The following is a 15,798-nucleotide window of genomic DNA, read 5'->3' on the forward strand; positions in this document are numbered from 1 at the left end:
GTTCTTCTGAACCATCCTGTCGAAGAAGAGGACTGGGACATCTCTCTGGTGTTCTCATCTCTTCCTTAACTGTAGGAAACACATCCAGTGACTGAATTAATTCCTTACATACAAATAATGAGAGGATGTGTGTGTTCTGTCATGTCTATTACCTGGTGATGTGAGGGGCCGGTGATCCTCCATTATGATGTCCTTGTACAGATCTTTGTGACCTTTTAAATACTCCCACTCCTCCACGGATAAATAGACCGTGACATCCTGACACCTTATAGGAACCTGACAACAGAATGATACAGTCATTACCCAGATCCCTTCATAGCGTTCCTGTATAATGTCCCAGCAGTGTCACCTCTCCAGTCAACAGCTCAATCATCTTGTTGGCGAGTTCTAGGATCTTCTCTCTATTGATTTCCTCATGTATCAAGGGGTGAGGTGGAGGCTTTGTGATTGGGATCAGGGTTCTCCCCCATCCTTCAGACACAGGGGCCTGACAGCGCTCACTAGAGGTCTTCTTCACTAGTGTGTAGTCCTGGTTATGGAGAGACACAGTAATAAATATCACTCCATACATTTCCAGAGTCCTTCACCTCTCCAGTCATGTCCATCTGTTAGTAACATAGATAAGATGATGTAATGTGACATCATCAGAATCTTTCACCTCTCCAGTAATCCAGAAGAGGATCTCTAGGGTAAGATTTATTATACTCTCCGCCATCTTGTCCCTGTTCCTATCCATCCTTGATGGGTCAATCAGGAGAAGGGTCTTATATAGAAGAGGTCCACGGAGCGGATCCTATATTGTAGGAACCTGAATGAAAAGAAGATGAAACAATGTAAAATCCTACAAAATCCCATGTAAAATACAATTACCGGAGATAACAAGAGGAGACATCGGAGGAGATGATAAAGATGTTGGGTTCTCTTCTTTTACAGCTGGGGACCAGCACTGTGATGGTGGAACAGACATGGCAGGACCAGGGGCAGCTTCATGGCTCTGTGGCCCCTTCTATAATTCCATCACACAGGATAGAAGTCCTTCTACTATACAGCAGATAGATAAAGGTTGCAGAGCAGGAGAAAAGTCATTTATCACTTAACACAACCATAGGGTTGGAGTTTCCGGTGTTCTTATCTGGAAGCTGCTGCCACAGTTCTGTCCTTTCAGTCCTACTCCTGGCCCTGCATTCTCAAGATCACTGCTGATACGTTACTGGGTGTAGATTGAAGGAAAATCCTGATTGGTTGCTAATGCTAGACTGACACATGACCTGGCCGATGAGTGATAGTGATAGCCTCAATCTTGCCCTCAAAGGAGGTCTTATGGGGGGAAAATTGCGAGATCTTCCCTCAAATTTTTTTCCACCGGCAATGGAGCAGGACCTTGTTTTTGATACTTGAATAGGGCACAGGTGGGCTTTTTTAGAAAAATAAATGTAGCTTTAGCCAGAGCTCTTTTGCTTTATAAAACACGTCAGCAGAATTGTTCCGATTATCTCTGTTAAACACTCCACCACCTCTTCAGAAAGAGTAAATTGGAGTTAATTACAGATGTACAGAGTAGGACTTGTAGGGAGAACCCCCTCACTTTTTAATTATTTGCAAACAGCTAAAGGTTAAAGATTGTCAGAAGTTAAAGAATCTGCCCAACCTTTCTTCTGTTCTTCCTTAGTTTAGGCAGGGAGCTGCTTCTTCTTAAAGAGACCAGCACTGTGTGGAGACTTTCTAGGAGCACTCCATGGTATGGAGATTTATTAGCAATGTTCCATGGTAAACAAATATGCAAATAGGTATCTCCCAAGAAAGAGAACATCTCATCAGTGCCACCTTTTGAAATTAATCCTTCTCAAGATCTAACTTTCTACAAAAGTCTTGGGATTTGACAGTGGAATATAGCCAACCCAGATATCCATCCATAGACATCTATTTCTGAGTGCTTGCCCCGCTTCAATACGGAGTAAGATTCTGGCTGGCTCAGTGTGATGCCTGCCTAAGCTGCTTCCAAGGCATCACAAAGACTTTTTACAAAGGTTCCTTCTTATAAGAAGACCTATCCAGGTAAGAACGGAAGTATCCATCCCTTCTCGTTCATACATGACCTCATGGGAAACAATATCCACGGACTATTGGGTCATAAACATAATAGAAACCGGCCTCACTTTGCCAATAAAATAAAATTTGTCCATCCAGTTTGGCCTGTTATCCTGCAAGTTGATCCAAATGAAGGCACAAAAAAAAACCTGTAAGGTAGAAGCCAATTTTCCCCACTTAAAGGGATACTGACAGGCCCAAAAAGCATATTTAGCTATATACAGTACAGACCAAAAGTTTGGACACACCTTCTCATTCAAAGAGTTTTCTTTAATTTCATGACTATGAAAATTGTAGATTCACACTGAAGGCATCAAAACTATGAATTAACACATGTGGAATTATATACATAACAAAAAAGTGTGAAACAACTGAAAATATGTCATATTCTAGGTTCTTCAAAGTAGCCACCTTTTGCTTTGATTACTGCTTTGCACACTCTTGGCATTCTCTTGATGAGCTTCAAGAGGTAGTCACCTGAAATGGCTTTCACTTCACAGGTGCGCCCTGTCAGGTTTAATAAGTGGGATTTCATGCCTTATAAATGGGGTTGGGACCATCAGTTGCGTTGTGGAGAAGTCAGGTGGATACACAGCTGATAGTCCTACCGAATAGACTGTTAGAATTTGTATTATGGCAAGTAAAAAGCAGCTAAGTAAAGAAAAACGAGTGGCCATCATTACTGTAAGAAATGAAGGTCAGTCAGTCTGAAAAATTGGGAAAACTTTGAAAGTGTCCCCAAGTGCAGTCACAAAAACCATCAAGCGCTACAAAGAAACTGGCTCACATGCGGACCGCCCCAGGAAAGGAAGACCAAGAGTCACCTCTGCTGCGGAGGATAAGTTCATCCGAGTCACCAGCCTCAGAAATCGCAGGTTAACAGCAGCTCAGATTAGAGACCAGGTCAATGCCACACAGAGTTCTAGCAGCAGACACATCTCTAGAACAACTGTTAAGAGGAGACTGTGTGAATCAGGCCTTCATGGTAGCAGTGGTTTCCTAGCAGATATTCTAAGGACAGGCAACAAGCAGAAGAGACTTGTTTGGGCTAAAGAACACAAGGAATGGACATTAGACCAGTGGAAATCTGTGCTTTGGTCTGACGAGTCCAAATTTGAGATCTGTGGTTCCAACCACCGTGTCTTTGTGCGACGCAGAAAAGGTGAACGTGTGAACTCTACAGGACTGGTTCCAACCATGAAGCATGGAGGAGGAGGTGTGATGGTGTGGGGGTGCTTTGCTGGTGACACTGTTGGGGATTTATTCTAAATTGAAGGCATACTGAACCAGCATGGCTACCACAGCATCTTGCAACGGCATGCTATTCCATCCGGTTTGCATTTTGTTGGACCATCATTTTTTTTTCAACAGGACAATGACCCCCAACACACCTCCAGGCTGTGTAAGGGCTATTTCACCATGAAGGAGAGTGATGGGGTGCTGCGCCAGATGACCTGGCCTCCACAGTCACCGGACCTGAACCAAATCGAGATGGTTTGGGTTGAGCTGGACCGCAGAGTGAAGGCAAAATGGCCAACAAGTGCTAAGCATCTCTGCGAACTCCTTCAAGACTGTTGGAAGACCATTTAAGGTAACTACCTCTTGAAGCTCATCAAGAGAATGCCAAGAGTGTGCAAAGCAGTAATCAAAGTAAAAGGTGGCTACTTTGAAGAACCTAGAATATGACATATTTTCAGTTGTTTCACACTTTTTTGTTATGTATATAATTCCACATGTGTTAATTCATAGTTTTGATGCCTTCAGTGTGAATCTACAATTTTCATAGTCATGAAAATAAAGAAAACTCTTTGAATGAGAAGGTGTGTCCAAACTTTTGGTCTGTACTGTATATATACACACACATCTCTATACAAATTTTACATAGGGCTGGGAATGAACCGGGTGCTGTCCCCTTAGAAGAGTAGACTAAGGAAATGGCCTGTCTAATCCACCTAGCAATAATGTGAGAAGAGGCTGCCGATCCCATCTTCACTCTCTGGAACAAAACCAGCAGACGTGAAGAAGATCTCCAAGGCTGGGTGACCTGCAGAAATTGCAAAATACATGTCTTAATGTCTAGACAGTGGTACTCCAATTTATTTTTATTTTTAGGGGAAGCACAAAATGAAGGTAACTCTAATCTCCTGAGAACAGCAAAACCGTGAAGAGACTTTTGGTAAAAAAAAGAAGGATCAGGAGAAATCACTACTCGATCTTCCAGGATCACCAAATAGGGAGGGTCACTAGAAAGAGCAGAAATCTCACTAACTCTTCTAGCCGAAGTAATGGCCAGAAGGAAAGCAAGTTTTAGGGAGACCTGGCGGTAAACAGTGAGAAGGCCGCGGTGCTGCTGTAGCGCCGCCTTCTGAAACAGCCGATCAGAAGCTGGTAATCTATCCAGAGGATAGATCATCAGTTAAATGAAAGTGCAGAACCCCTTTAAATTTAAAAAAATTAAAGTGCTGGGCCTAAGTTTTTTGTTCCATCCTTCCAGTAGGAAATCTAAAATTAGCGGGATGTCAGGAGCTTCCAGCACATCCACAGGTTTCTGGGTGAATCTGAAAAAAGCCCTCCAAACCCTAAGGTAGATCTTAGAAGTGACCTCTTTCCAACTGGCCAAGAGAGTACTAACTACATCCTCGGAGAGACATATTTTCTTTAAAATCTCCCTCTCAATAACCAGGCAGTCAGGTGCAGATTTTTCACCTCTAGGTAAAAAACTGGACCCTGGGACAGAAGCTCCTGAGACTCTGGAAGCACCCATGGTGTTGCTATCAACATCTTGCGGAGCCAGGAAAACCACATTTTTCTCGGCCAAAAGGGAGCTATAACTATTACTGTGGCCTCCTCCTCTCTAATTTTCTTGAGGACTCCTGTTGATTTAAATGCTTTTTTTGTTGTCATTTATTGCTTTCTTTACAGTTCTATTTATCCACATTGGTTTCTTCTTGTTCCGTAACCTTATATTCCCATAAGGTATGTACCTATCACAATTAGATTTTAGGATGCTTAAAAAAATATCCCATTTTGTGGCTGAAATTTTTATTTTTGAGGACTATGGCCTCTCTTAGTTGGCTAAATTTAGCTTTTTTGAAGTTTGGTATTTGTGTTCCTCCCTGAAGAAACACTGTTTTGAATGACAATTGGAAGGTTATTACTTTATGGTCACTATTTCCCAGGTGCCCCCCAACCTGCAAATCTGTTGTTCTGTCAGGTCTATTGGTTAATACAAAGTCCAGTATGGCCGTCCCTCTAGTCGGGTCCTGAACCAGTTGGGAAAGGTAATTTCTTTGGTTATTGCCAGTCTATATCTGGGTAGTTGAAGTCCGCCATAATAATGACCTCATTATGATCTGCCGCCTCATCTACAGTATCTTGTTTAGTAGTAGATTTTCTGTGGACTCTGGTATATTAGGTGGTTTATAATAAACTCCTATTAGTATTTTATTATTGTTTTTGCCTCTATGTATCTCTACCCACAGTGACTCCACATGTTCATGTAACTCACTTATATCTTCCCGGACAGTGGGCTTTAGACAGGACTTTACATAAAGGCAGACCCTCCCCCCCCCCTCTCCGGTTTTTGCAATTCTTTCTAAACAGACTGTAACCCTGTACATTAACTGCCCAGTCATAGCTATCATCCAGCCATGTCTCAGCTATTCCCACTATATCATAGTCCTCCTTACACATCACTAATTCCAGTTCCCCAGTTTTATTAGTCAGGCTTCTGGCATTAGTATACATACAATTAAGAGGTTTGTGTATAATTTTTAACCTACACCTTTCCTTTTGAACTGTTCTAGTCCTTCCTTCCATTCCTACTACCTTGCCCCTGATCTCTCTTTCCATCCTATAATGTAACTACCCTCCCCCCAGTCCCTAGTTTAAACACTCCTCCAACCTTCTAGCCTGTAGGTGACAGAGAAGTTGGCCTAGTTCTCTAGGAACCCAAACCCCTCCTTCCTACACCAGTTCTTGAGCCACTTGTTAACCTCCCTAATCTCCGGCTGCCTTTCTTGTGTGGCTTGTGGTACCGGTAGTATGTCGAAAAAAAACTACATTTGAGGTCCTTGCCCTAAGTTTGCGACCTAAATCCCTAAAAACAATTTTAAGGATGCTCCACCTACCTCTAACTTTGTCATTAGTTCCGATATGGACTATGACTGCTGGATCTTCTACAGCCCCTCCCAGTACTCTGTCAACCCGATCCACGATGTGTCAAACTTGAGCGCAAGGAAGACAACACACCGTTTGACGATCCATGTCTTCGTGACAGTACGCCCTTTCTGTACCCCTTATACTTGAGTCTCCCACTACCAGCACCTGTCTGGCCTGCCCTGCTCTCCTGGTCCCCTGCTTACTGGAGCTGACATTCCCCTGAATGGCAGAGGAAGGGTCCGGCTGCAGCAGTGCTCTCCCTGAACTGACATCCCCCTCATCTGCCAACCTTGCAAACTTTTTGGGGTGTGTCAGATTAGGGCTAGCCTCCCTGGCACTCTTCCCTCTACCCCGCTTTCTGTTATCCAGCAACCTACCTCACTTTCCTAAGCCTCCTTGCGACCATCCTCCCCCACATCTACCCTATAGAGGGCAATTTGCTCACATTTTGAACTAAGATATGCACCCTCAAACGGCTGTTCCAGGACTGCCGACATTAGACAAGATGTGCAATGGACGGCGCTGTCAATAATGGAACACATACTAATGGAGATTACACAAGAAAATAGATAAAATACAATATAGTGCAGTGATAAGAATGTAACTTACTGTAGTCCCCTCCTAAAGTCCAGAATCTGAAGTCTCTGGATTTTCTCTTTCTAAAACATCTCCCGTCCTTCACAACTCAGTCACCAGATGCCACTCTAGAAACTACCCTTGTTCATAGGAAAATTCCCAAAACGCAAAAGACACAAAAGGGGCGGGATAAGTCACATATTTTTAGTCACTAAATCAAACGGGTCATTAACACTGGTTTTAAACACAAAGACGTTAAACAAAATCCTGAAACACAAGAAACTCCAGATGGAGAGTATCACGGATTTAGGTTATCTCCTACAGGTATGTACCCAATAAAGAGAGACATATAAGATGTCTTCCATGCTATATATATATATATCTCAAATAGAGAGGAGACTCATCTCAGAACGTCAGGCATATCGCGCATGATATTTCTAGCGGATCTACTAGTTTAAAGGAAACCTAGCACTCAGGCATTACCTTGTCACTCGCATAAGGCCTTTTTAACACGAACGTGTGCGCTCCGTGGCCATATTGCGGACCGCAATACATGGGCGCCGTTCCGTGGGCATTCCACATCACAGATGTGGACCCATTCACTTGAATGGGTCTGCAAATCCGGACATGCGGAATGGTGCGGAAAGGAAGCTCAGAACGGAACCACTACGGAGTGTCCTACAGATGGTGATAGAACAACTAGCCTGGCCATCCAAACCATGTTAACTGTTGATCCACAAATTAAAATCACAGTAGAGAGTTTTCACGGGTCAAAGGACCTCTTGATACAATTCCCACAACTAACTCTGGTTGGTTGTTCTCCTTTTTACTAGACAAATGACTCATTGAGACCAAAAACAAGGAACCACTATAAAGTAATCATTTCTGAATTTCTAAAAAACACAGAAATATGGAGTAAATGAGAGAACTATTTAATAATGGATTAACTCCCACGATAGCAGTAAATATAACAAAAATATATCGATATAACAATATTACAATAAAATCACCTAAATAAACACATGAATTAAACAACGTATTGATAGCAGCAATGTCTCACAATTATACTGTGCGAATGTGAAAAACCCACAATTCTTGTTTGTGAAACCGCAATTCCTGTTTGAATCTGAGAGACCGCAATTCCTATTTGAAGTGGATATTATTCTTTCAAATAATCATAAAATCGCATATAACTCCGATGGAATAATAAGTCTTATATGCCGCTCTTTATCAGCGGGGCATGGGTAAGTGTTGTCAGACCTTTTGTAAATAGTCACAAGGACACAGTGCAATAGTACATCAGGGTGATCGGGTTCCATCGGAGTTATATGCGATTTTATGATTATTTGAAAGAATAATATCCACTTCAAACAGGAATTGCGGTCTCTCAGATTGAAACAGGAATTGCGGTCTCTCAGATTGAAACAGGAATTGCGGTCTCTCAGATTGAAACAGGAATTGCGGTCTCTCAGATTGAAACAGGAATTGCGGTCTCTCAGATTGAAACAGGAATTGCGGTCTCTCAGATTGAAACAGGAATTGCGGTCTCTCAGATTGAAACAGGAATTGCGGTCTCTCAGATTGAAACAGGAATTGCGGTCTCTCAGATTGAAACAGGAATTGCGTTTTTTTTCACATTCACACAGTATAATTGTGAGACATTGCTGCTATCAATACGTTGTTTAATTCATGTGTTTATTTATGTGATTTTATGGTAATATTGTTATATCGATATATTTTTGTTATATTTACTGCTATCGTGGGAGTTAATCCCTTATTAAATAGTTCTCTCATTTACTCCATATTTGAGTGCCTGGTTTCTCTGTTTTTTTCGCAATTTTCTTCGGGTCACATTAACCAAGAGCACCTTACATCCAGATTACCCAGCTGTAGTGATCCACAGACACCTTGTTTTGATTTCAGAATTTCTGCCATAGTATTCTAATGGAACACCTATGCTGATACATCCTCCACAAATGGTGGCAGCCTTGGATTTTTTTTATTAGAAATGTGTTATTCTGGAATTGCTTCTAGTACAATCAATTCTTTTGGTTCAGCTTTAAAACTACTGATCCCAAGTACAACCAGGGCCGTCTTTAATATTGATTGGACCCTGGGCAAAAATTTACTTGGGCTCCCTGGATGCCGCCTTCCCACACCCTAGCAGGCAATCACGCTCTCCACCACAACACACACACAAAATATCCACACATCTGGTAGAGTCCAGTGAATGACTGTAAATACTTCCAGTTCTGAAGACTCCAGCGGCTCAGGATCAGTGCTCTGGGCTCAGGCTGGAAGTGGGCACCGCTCTACAGGAAGGAGACCGGGGCTCGGCTCACCCTAGCGTTACAGTGCACACCAGCACCCCACAGTATACAGTATAGGACCCTATAGTATACAGCAACCCAAAGTATGCAGTATAGCACCCCACACTATACAGTACCCCACAGTATATAGTAGAGCAGTATAGCAGCCCACAGTATACAGCACCCCACAGTATACAACACCTCACAGTATACAACACCTCACAGTATACAACACCCCACAGCCCCCCACACTATACAGTACAGCAGTATAGCACTCCACACTATACCGCACCCACAGTATATAGACCCCCACAGTATACAGTACAGCAGTATAGGACTCCACAATATACAGCCCACAATATACAGCCCACCACACAGTATACAGTCCCCCACAGTATACAGCCCACCACACAGTATACAGGCCCCCACACAGTATACAGGCCCCCCACACAGTATACAGCCCCCCACACAGTATACAGCCCCCCACAGTATACAGCCCACCACACAGTGTACAGCCCCCACAGTATAAGGCCCCCCACAGTATACAGCCCACCACACAGTATTAGGCCCCCCCACACAGTATACAGCCCACCACACAGTATTAGGCCCCCTCACAGTATACAGCCCACCACAGAGTATACAGCGCCCCCACACAGTATACAGGCCCCCACACAGTATACAGGCCCCCACACAGTATACAGCCCCCCACACAGTATAAGGCCCCCCCACAGTATACAGCCCTCACAGTATAAGGCCCCCCACAGTATACAGCCCCACACAGTATACAGTCCCACACAATATACAGTCCCACACAATATACAGCCCCCCACAGTATACAGGCCCCCACACAATATACAGCACCCCACTATACAGTAGTTTACAACTACTATATTAACCTAACAGCCCCTGTCACCTTTTTCTGATGTAATCTTCACACAAAAAAGCTCCACAGTTAACTTCTGCAACACTCCTGCTAGGACCTGTGATGACCTCATAGCCATGTGACCAGTAATTGCTAGGTTACTGGTCACATGGTGATTATGTCATTTAAGGTCCTAGATCACAACGTTTAAGTACACAGACAGCTTGACACCCGGGGCAGTAGCTAGCAGGGCTCAAGAGGCAGCTGCCCCTTTTGCCCCTTGGTAAAGACGGCCCTGAGTACAACACATAATAAGTACTACCTTAGGTTGCTCAAAATGGACAGTAGTTTCTAGGTCTATTCAACCTAAATACTCCAAAAGTCATTTTTCATATTTGGGCTAATTAAAATCCTTATAGTGCGACTATTCAATATACAGGGCTCTTACCTTTTTCTGTGGCTTAGTTTCTTTAAAAACCGCACTTTTATAATATGTTAATTACCTCTCTACCAGCAAGTAGGGCGGTTACTTGCTGGTAGCCACTGCATCCTCCTTTCAAAAAAACGCCCCCTCCTCCTGTTGATTGACAGGGCCAGCGAGTGCTCTCCTCCTCCGCAGGCGCACTGAGAGGAGGACACTTGCTCGGCTGCTCCTTCCTCAGTGCGCCTGCGCCGGGTGTAGATGTGACGTCATCGGCGCAGGCGCTTTGAGGAAGGAGCGCCGAGCGAGCGTCCTCCTCTCAGTGTGCCTGCGCCGGAGGAGGAGAGCACTCGCTGGCCCTGTCAATCAACAGGAAGGAGGGGGCATTTTTTTTAAAGGAGGATGCGGCGGCTACCAGCAAGTAACCGCCCTACTTGCTGGTAGAGAGGTAATTAACATATTATAAAAGTGCGTTTTTTAAAGAAACTAAGCCACAGAAAAAGGTAAGAGCCCTATATTTTGAATAATCGCACTATAAGGATTTTAATTAGCCCAAATATGAAAAATGACTTTTGGGGGGTGACAGAAGCCCTTTAAATATCTCAGTAGTATGGCAGCCGTTGACACTCCCTTGAGAGACTACTTGCATGTCTCATCTTTGGCCATGGCAGCCACAACAGAGGAGTCCACATTGTTCCACATCCATGAACCTTGGTTTTTAAAAACCCTTGTAGGTGACCATATTGTTCTAAGAGGTAAAACGGCAAATTAACCTGAGATGTGTCCTGTACGTCAGTGGTCCTCAACTCCAGTCCTCAGGGCCCACCTACCAGTCATGTTTTTAGGATTTCCTCAGTATTGGGCAGCTGATATAATGAGTGTCCCTGCATCAGGATTTACCCCAGGTATTCATTCTGTGGGATACTCCTAAATCCTGACCGGTACATAGGCCCTGAGGACTGGAGTTGGGGAACCCTGCTGTACGTGAGACGAGTCATGGACAGGACTCATCTCAGGTTAATTTGCATATGTATCAAATCATTTTTTTTTTTTTTACACAATAAAAGCACACAGAGCTATGGGGACTGGATATTGCGGATGTGCTAGTGGCCATCTAGCAGCCCATGTCCTCAGCTCTATGCACAAAATCCTGGTGACAGGTTCCCTTTAAATAAAACATTCTGCAGGAGTATCCTGCCCTGGAGAGACTGGAGTGTAAGAACGCTCACCAGATCTCTCCTTTTGACTGCAAAATCGAGGCGGCCACAGCAACCATTATCTAGTGCTAGGTGACTGTCCCTTCCCTAGAACAAAATCCATTTGCAGATCATAGGTTCCTCCAAAGTGTGCTTGCTGCCTTTTGGACAGATGTCACCAAAGCTTGCCGTGAAAGGGTTATTAATGTCTCCTCTGCCCCAGTAATCCTGACAGACAATCGGGGTGACTGTACACATACCTCCACCTGCACCGCTGGACACCACAGCTATAGAGACGGGAAAGACCAAGTGGTCTAGGACCTTTCATGATGTCATGACCATGTGTGGGAGGATTCAGGCTCTAGACTGTGCTGCTGGAGAAGGTAAAAGACCTGTGATGTCGTGACCATGTGATCATGTGTGGGAGGAGTCAGACTCCAGGCTGTGCTGCTGGAGAAGGTAAAACACCTGTGATGATGTTATGATCATGTGTGGAGGAGTCAGGTTCCAGGTAGTGCTGCTGGGGGAGGTAAAGGACCTGTGATGATATCATGACCATGTGATCATGTATGGGAGGAGTCAGACTCCAGGCTGTGCTGCTGGGGGAGGTAAAGGACTTGTGATGATATCATGACCATGTGATCATGTATGGGAGGAGTCAGACTCCAGGCTGTGCTGCTGGGGGAGGTAAAGGACTTGTGATGATGTCATGACCATGTGATTATGTGTGGGAGGAGTCAGGCTCCAGGTTGTGCCACAGGAGGAAGTAAAGGACCTGTGATATCATGACCATGTGATCATGTGTGGAGGAGTCAAGCTCCAGGTTATAGTAACATAGTACATAAGGCCGAAAAAAGACATTTGTCCATCCAGTTCGGCCTGTTATCCCGCAAGTTGATCCAGAGGAAGACTCCTCTCTAGTAGCTATAGCCTGTAATATTATTACACTCCAGAAATACATCCAGGCCCCTCTTGAATTCCTTTATTGTACTCACCATCACCACCTCCTCAGGCAGAGAGTTCCATAGTCTCACTGCTCTTACCGTAAAGAATCCTTTTCTATGTTTGTGTACAAACCTTCTTTCCTCCAGACGCAGAGGATGTCCCCTCGTCACAGTCACAGTCCTGGGGATAAATAGCTGATGGGAGAGATCTCTGTACTGACCCCTGATATATTTATACATATTAATTAGATCTCCCCTTAGTCGTCTTTTTTCTAAAGTGAATAACCCTAATTTTGATAATCTTTCAGGGTACTGTAGTTGCCCCATTCCAGTTATTACTTTAGATGCCCTCCTCTGGACCTTCTCCAGCTCTGCTATGTCTGCCTTGTTTACAGGAGCCCAGAACTGTACACAGTACTCCATGTGCGGTCTGACTAGCGATTTGTAAAGTGGTAGGACTATGTTCTTATCACGGGAATCTATGCCCCTTCTGATGCAACCCATTATCTTGTTGGCCTTGGCAGCAGCTGCCTGACACTGGTTTTTGCAGCTTAGTTTGCTGTTTATTAAAATTCCTAGATCCTTTTCCATGTCAGTGTTACCGAGTGTTTTACCATTTAGTATGTACGGTTGACTTGCATTTTTCCTTCCCATGTGCATAACTTTACATTTATCAGTGTTAAACCCCATCTGCCACTTATCTGCCCAAGCCTCCAGTCTATCCAGATCCCTCTGTAGTAGTATACTGTCCTCATCAGTGTAAATTACTTTACACAGTTTAGTGTCATCTGCGAAAATTGATACTTTACTGTGCAAGCCTTCTACAAGATCATTAATAAATATATTGAAGAGAATAGGGCCCAATACTGACCCCTGAGGTACCCCACTAGTGACAGTGACCCAATCTGAGTGTGTACCATTAATAACCACCCTCTGTTTTCTATCCCTCAGCCAGTTACTCACCCACTTACAGATGTTTTCTCCCAGTCCGAGCATTCTCATTTTATATACTAACCTTTTATGTGGTACAGTGTCAAATGCTTTGGAGAAATCCAGATATACGACATCCATTGATTCGCCGCTGTCAAGTCTAGAACTTACCTCCTCATAGAAACTGATTAAATTAGTCTGACATGACCGATCCCTCACGAAGCCATGCTGAAATGGCGTTATTTGCTTATTTCTGTTGAGATGCTCTAACATAGCATCTCTCAGAAAACCTTCAAACAGTTTACCCACAACAGATGTTAAACTTACCGGCCTATAGTTTCCAGGCTCTGTTTTTGGCCCCTTTTTGAATATTGGCACCACATATGCCATGCGCCAATCCTGTGGGACATTCCCTGTCAGTATAGAGTCTGCAAATATCAGAAATAAGGGTCTGGCTATGACATTACTTAATTCCTTTAGGATACGGGGGTGTATGTCATCCGGTCCTGGCGATTTGTCTATTTTAATCTTTTTAAGTCGCTGATGTACTTCTTCCTGGGTCAGACAGGACACTTTTAATGGGGAATTTATTTTTGCATTCTGCATGTCATCTGACAATTTATTTTCCTCAGTGAATACATTGGAGAAAAAAATATTTAACAGCTTTGCTTTCTCCTCATCGCTCTCTGCGACTTCCCCCTCATTACTAGGTTGTGCCACAGGAGGAAGTAAAGGACCTGTGATGATATCATGACCATGTGATCATGTGTGGAGGAGTCAGGTTCCAGGTGGTGCTGCTGGGGGAGGTAAAGGACCAGTGATGATGTCATGACCATGTGATTATGTGTGGAGGAGTCAGGTTTCAGGCTGTGGTTTCTCATGAGCAGACAAACACATCTGTCTTTCTGCAGTGACCACGCTCACTCCCGACCAGCCCCTCCGCTCGTTTCTTGGGGGATCCACGGTTTGGTTAGTTTTGATCAGTGATTGGGAATCAATTTCATCAAAGTCAATTTGCTTTTTGTACATGAAGGTGACAACAAGAGCCCTGGAGGCAACAGCAAGATGCCCCCAAAGAAAGAATGGTTTTGCAGATGGTGGCCACAAACGATTATTCTCTAGTTGTGTTCACTACTGGTGGCATACGGCAGTATCTGCAGCCCTATCGGGTTACACAGTGTGATCTGCAGGCAGCAGGTTATAGAGCAGGATGAGCGGAGCAGATAATGTATCATTTTATAAGAAAAGATTCAGCAGAATTGGAATTTCAATCATTTCCATTTTTGCTGATTCCGGGCTTTGACGTCAAGGAGATGGTCCTATCAGTGACCCAAAAAAAATTGTTACAAAGTTTTTACAAGTCATTCCAATTTTTCAGCATCATGGTCAGTGCGCATTATGCCGCCGCCACCACCATGTTTCACAGTGGGGATGGTGTGTTTAGTGTAATGTGCAGTCTTGGTAGGTTTGCAGTTGTGCCTCGCTCCTTATAGTTATACTGAGAATACATTACACACAGGTGGACTCTATTTACTAATTAGGTGACTTCTGAAGGCAATTGGTCACACTGGATTTTATTTAGGGGTATCAGAGTAATGGGTAAAGACTTAATATAAGTGCACGCCACACTTTCTATATTTTTATTTATTAAAACTTTTGAAAACCATGTATCATTTTCCTATCACTTCACACATACTTGCTACTTTGTGTTGGTCTATCACATAAAATCCCAATAAAATACATTTAAGTTTGTGGCTGTAACGTAAATATATGTGGAAAAGTTCAAGGGGTATAAATTATTTTTGGCTTTCCGTTTGTGAGATCCGTTCAGGGCTCAGCGGTCCAAAACGGATCAGTTTTGCCCTAAAGCATTCTGAATGGAAAAGGATCCGCTCAGAATGCCTCAGTTTGCCTCCGATCAGTCACCATTCCGCTCTGGAGGCTGCCTGCAGCGTTTGACTGTCCGCCTGACACAATAGAAAACGGATCCGTCCCCCATTGACTTTTAATGGTGTTCAAGACGGATCCGTCTTGGCTATGGAAGACATAATACAACCGGATCCGATCATGACTGATGCATGCTGTTGTATTATTGTAACGGAAGCTTTTTTCTAGATCCACAAAAAATGCTAGTGTGAAAGTAGCCTAAGCTCAAAAGTTGTCAGACAAGGGCAAGCTCGGATTTTTTTACAACACTGCGGCCCAGCCAACAAAATCATCACAGTGTGCAAGCTCTGCAGTTAATAAATATGACATGGCCATTCAACCACAAATATGGAACCTACAGCCCTACTTTATCACCTGCTCGCTT

General features: G+C 43.7%; 1 protein-coding gene across 1 annotated transcript; it reads right to left on the minus strand.

Moving 5' to 3' along the window:
- Positions 1-96: 96 nt before the first annotated feature.
- LOC122931450 (gastrula zinc finger protein XlCGF53.1-like) lies at positions 97-12,105 on the minus strand. The gene is made up of 5 exons (XM_044285522.1): positions 11,874-12,105; positions 659-808; positions 350-529; positions 224-276; positions 97-103 (listed from the first exon to the last, which is right to left on the minus strand). Exons 2-5 carry the CDS (start codon positions 734-736, stop codon positions 97-99), a joined length of 318 nt encoding a protein of 105 aa, XP_044141457.1. The 5' UTR covers positions 737-808; positions 11,874-12,105.
- Positions 12,106-15,798: the final 3,693 nt, after the last annotated feature.

The sequence above is a fragment of the Bufo gargarizans genome, chromosome 3 (genome assembly GCF_014858855.1).
Source record: "Bufo gargarizans isolate SCDJY-AF-19 chromosome 3, ASM1485885v1, whole genome shotgun sequence".
Classification (NCBI taxonomy): Eukaryota; Metazoa; Chordata; class Amphibia; order Anura; family Bufonidae; genus Bufo; species Bufo gargarizans.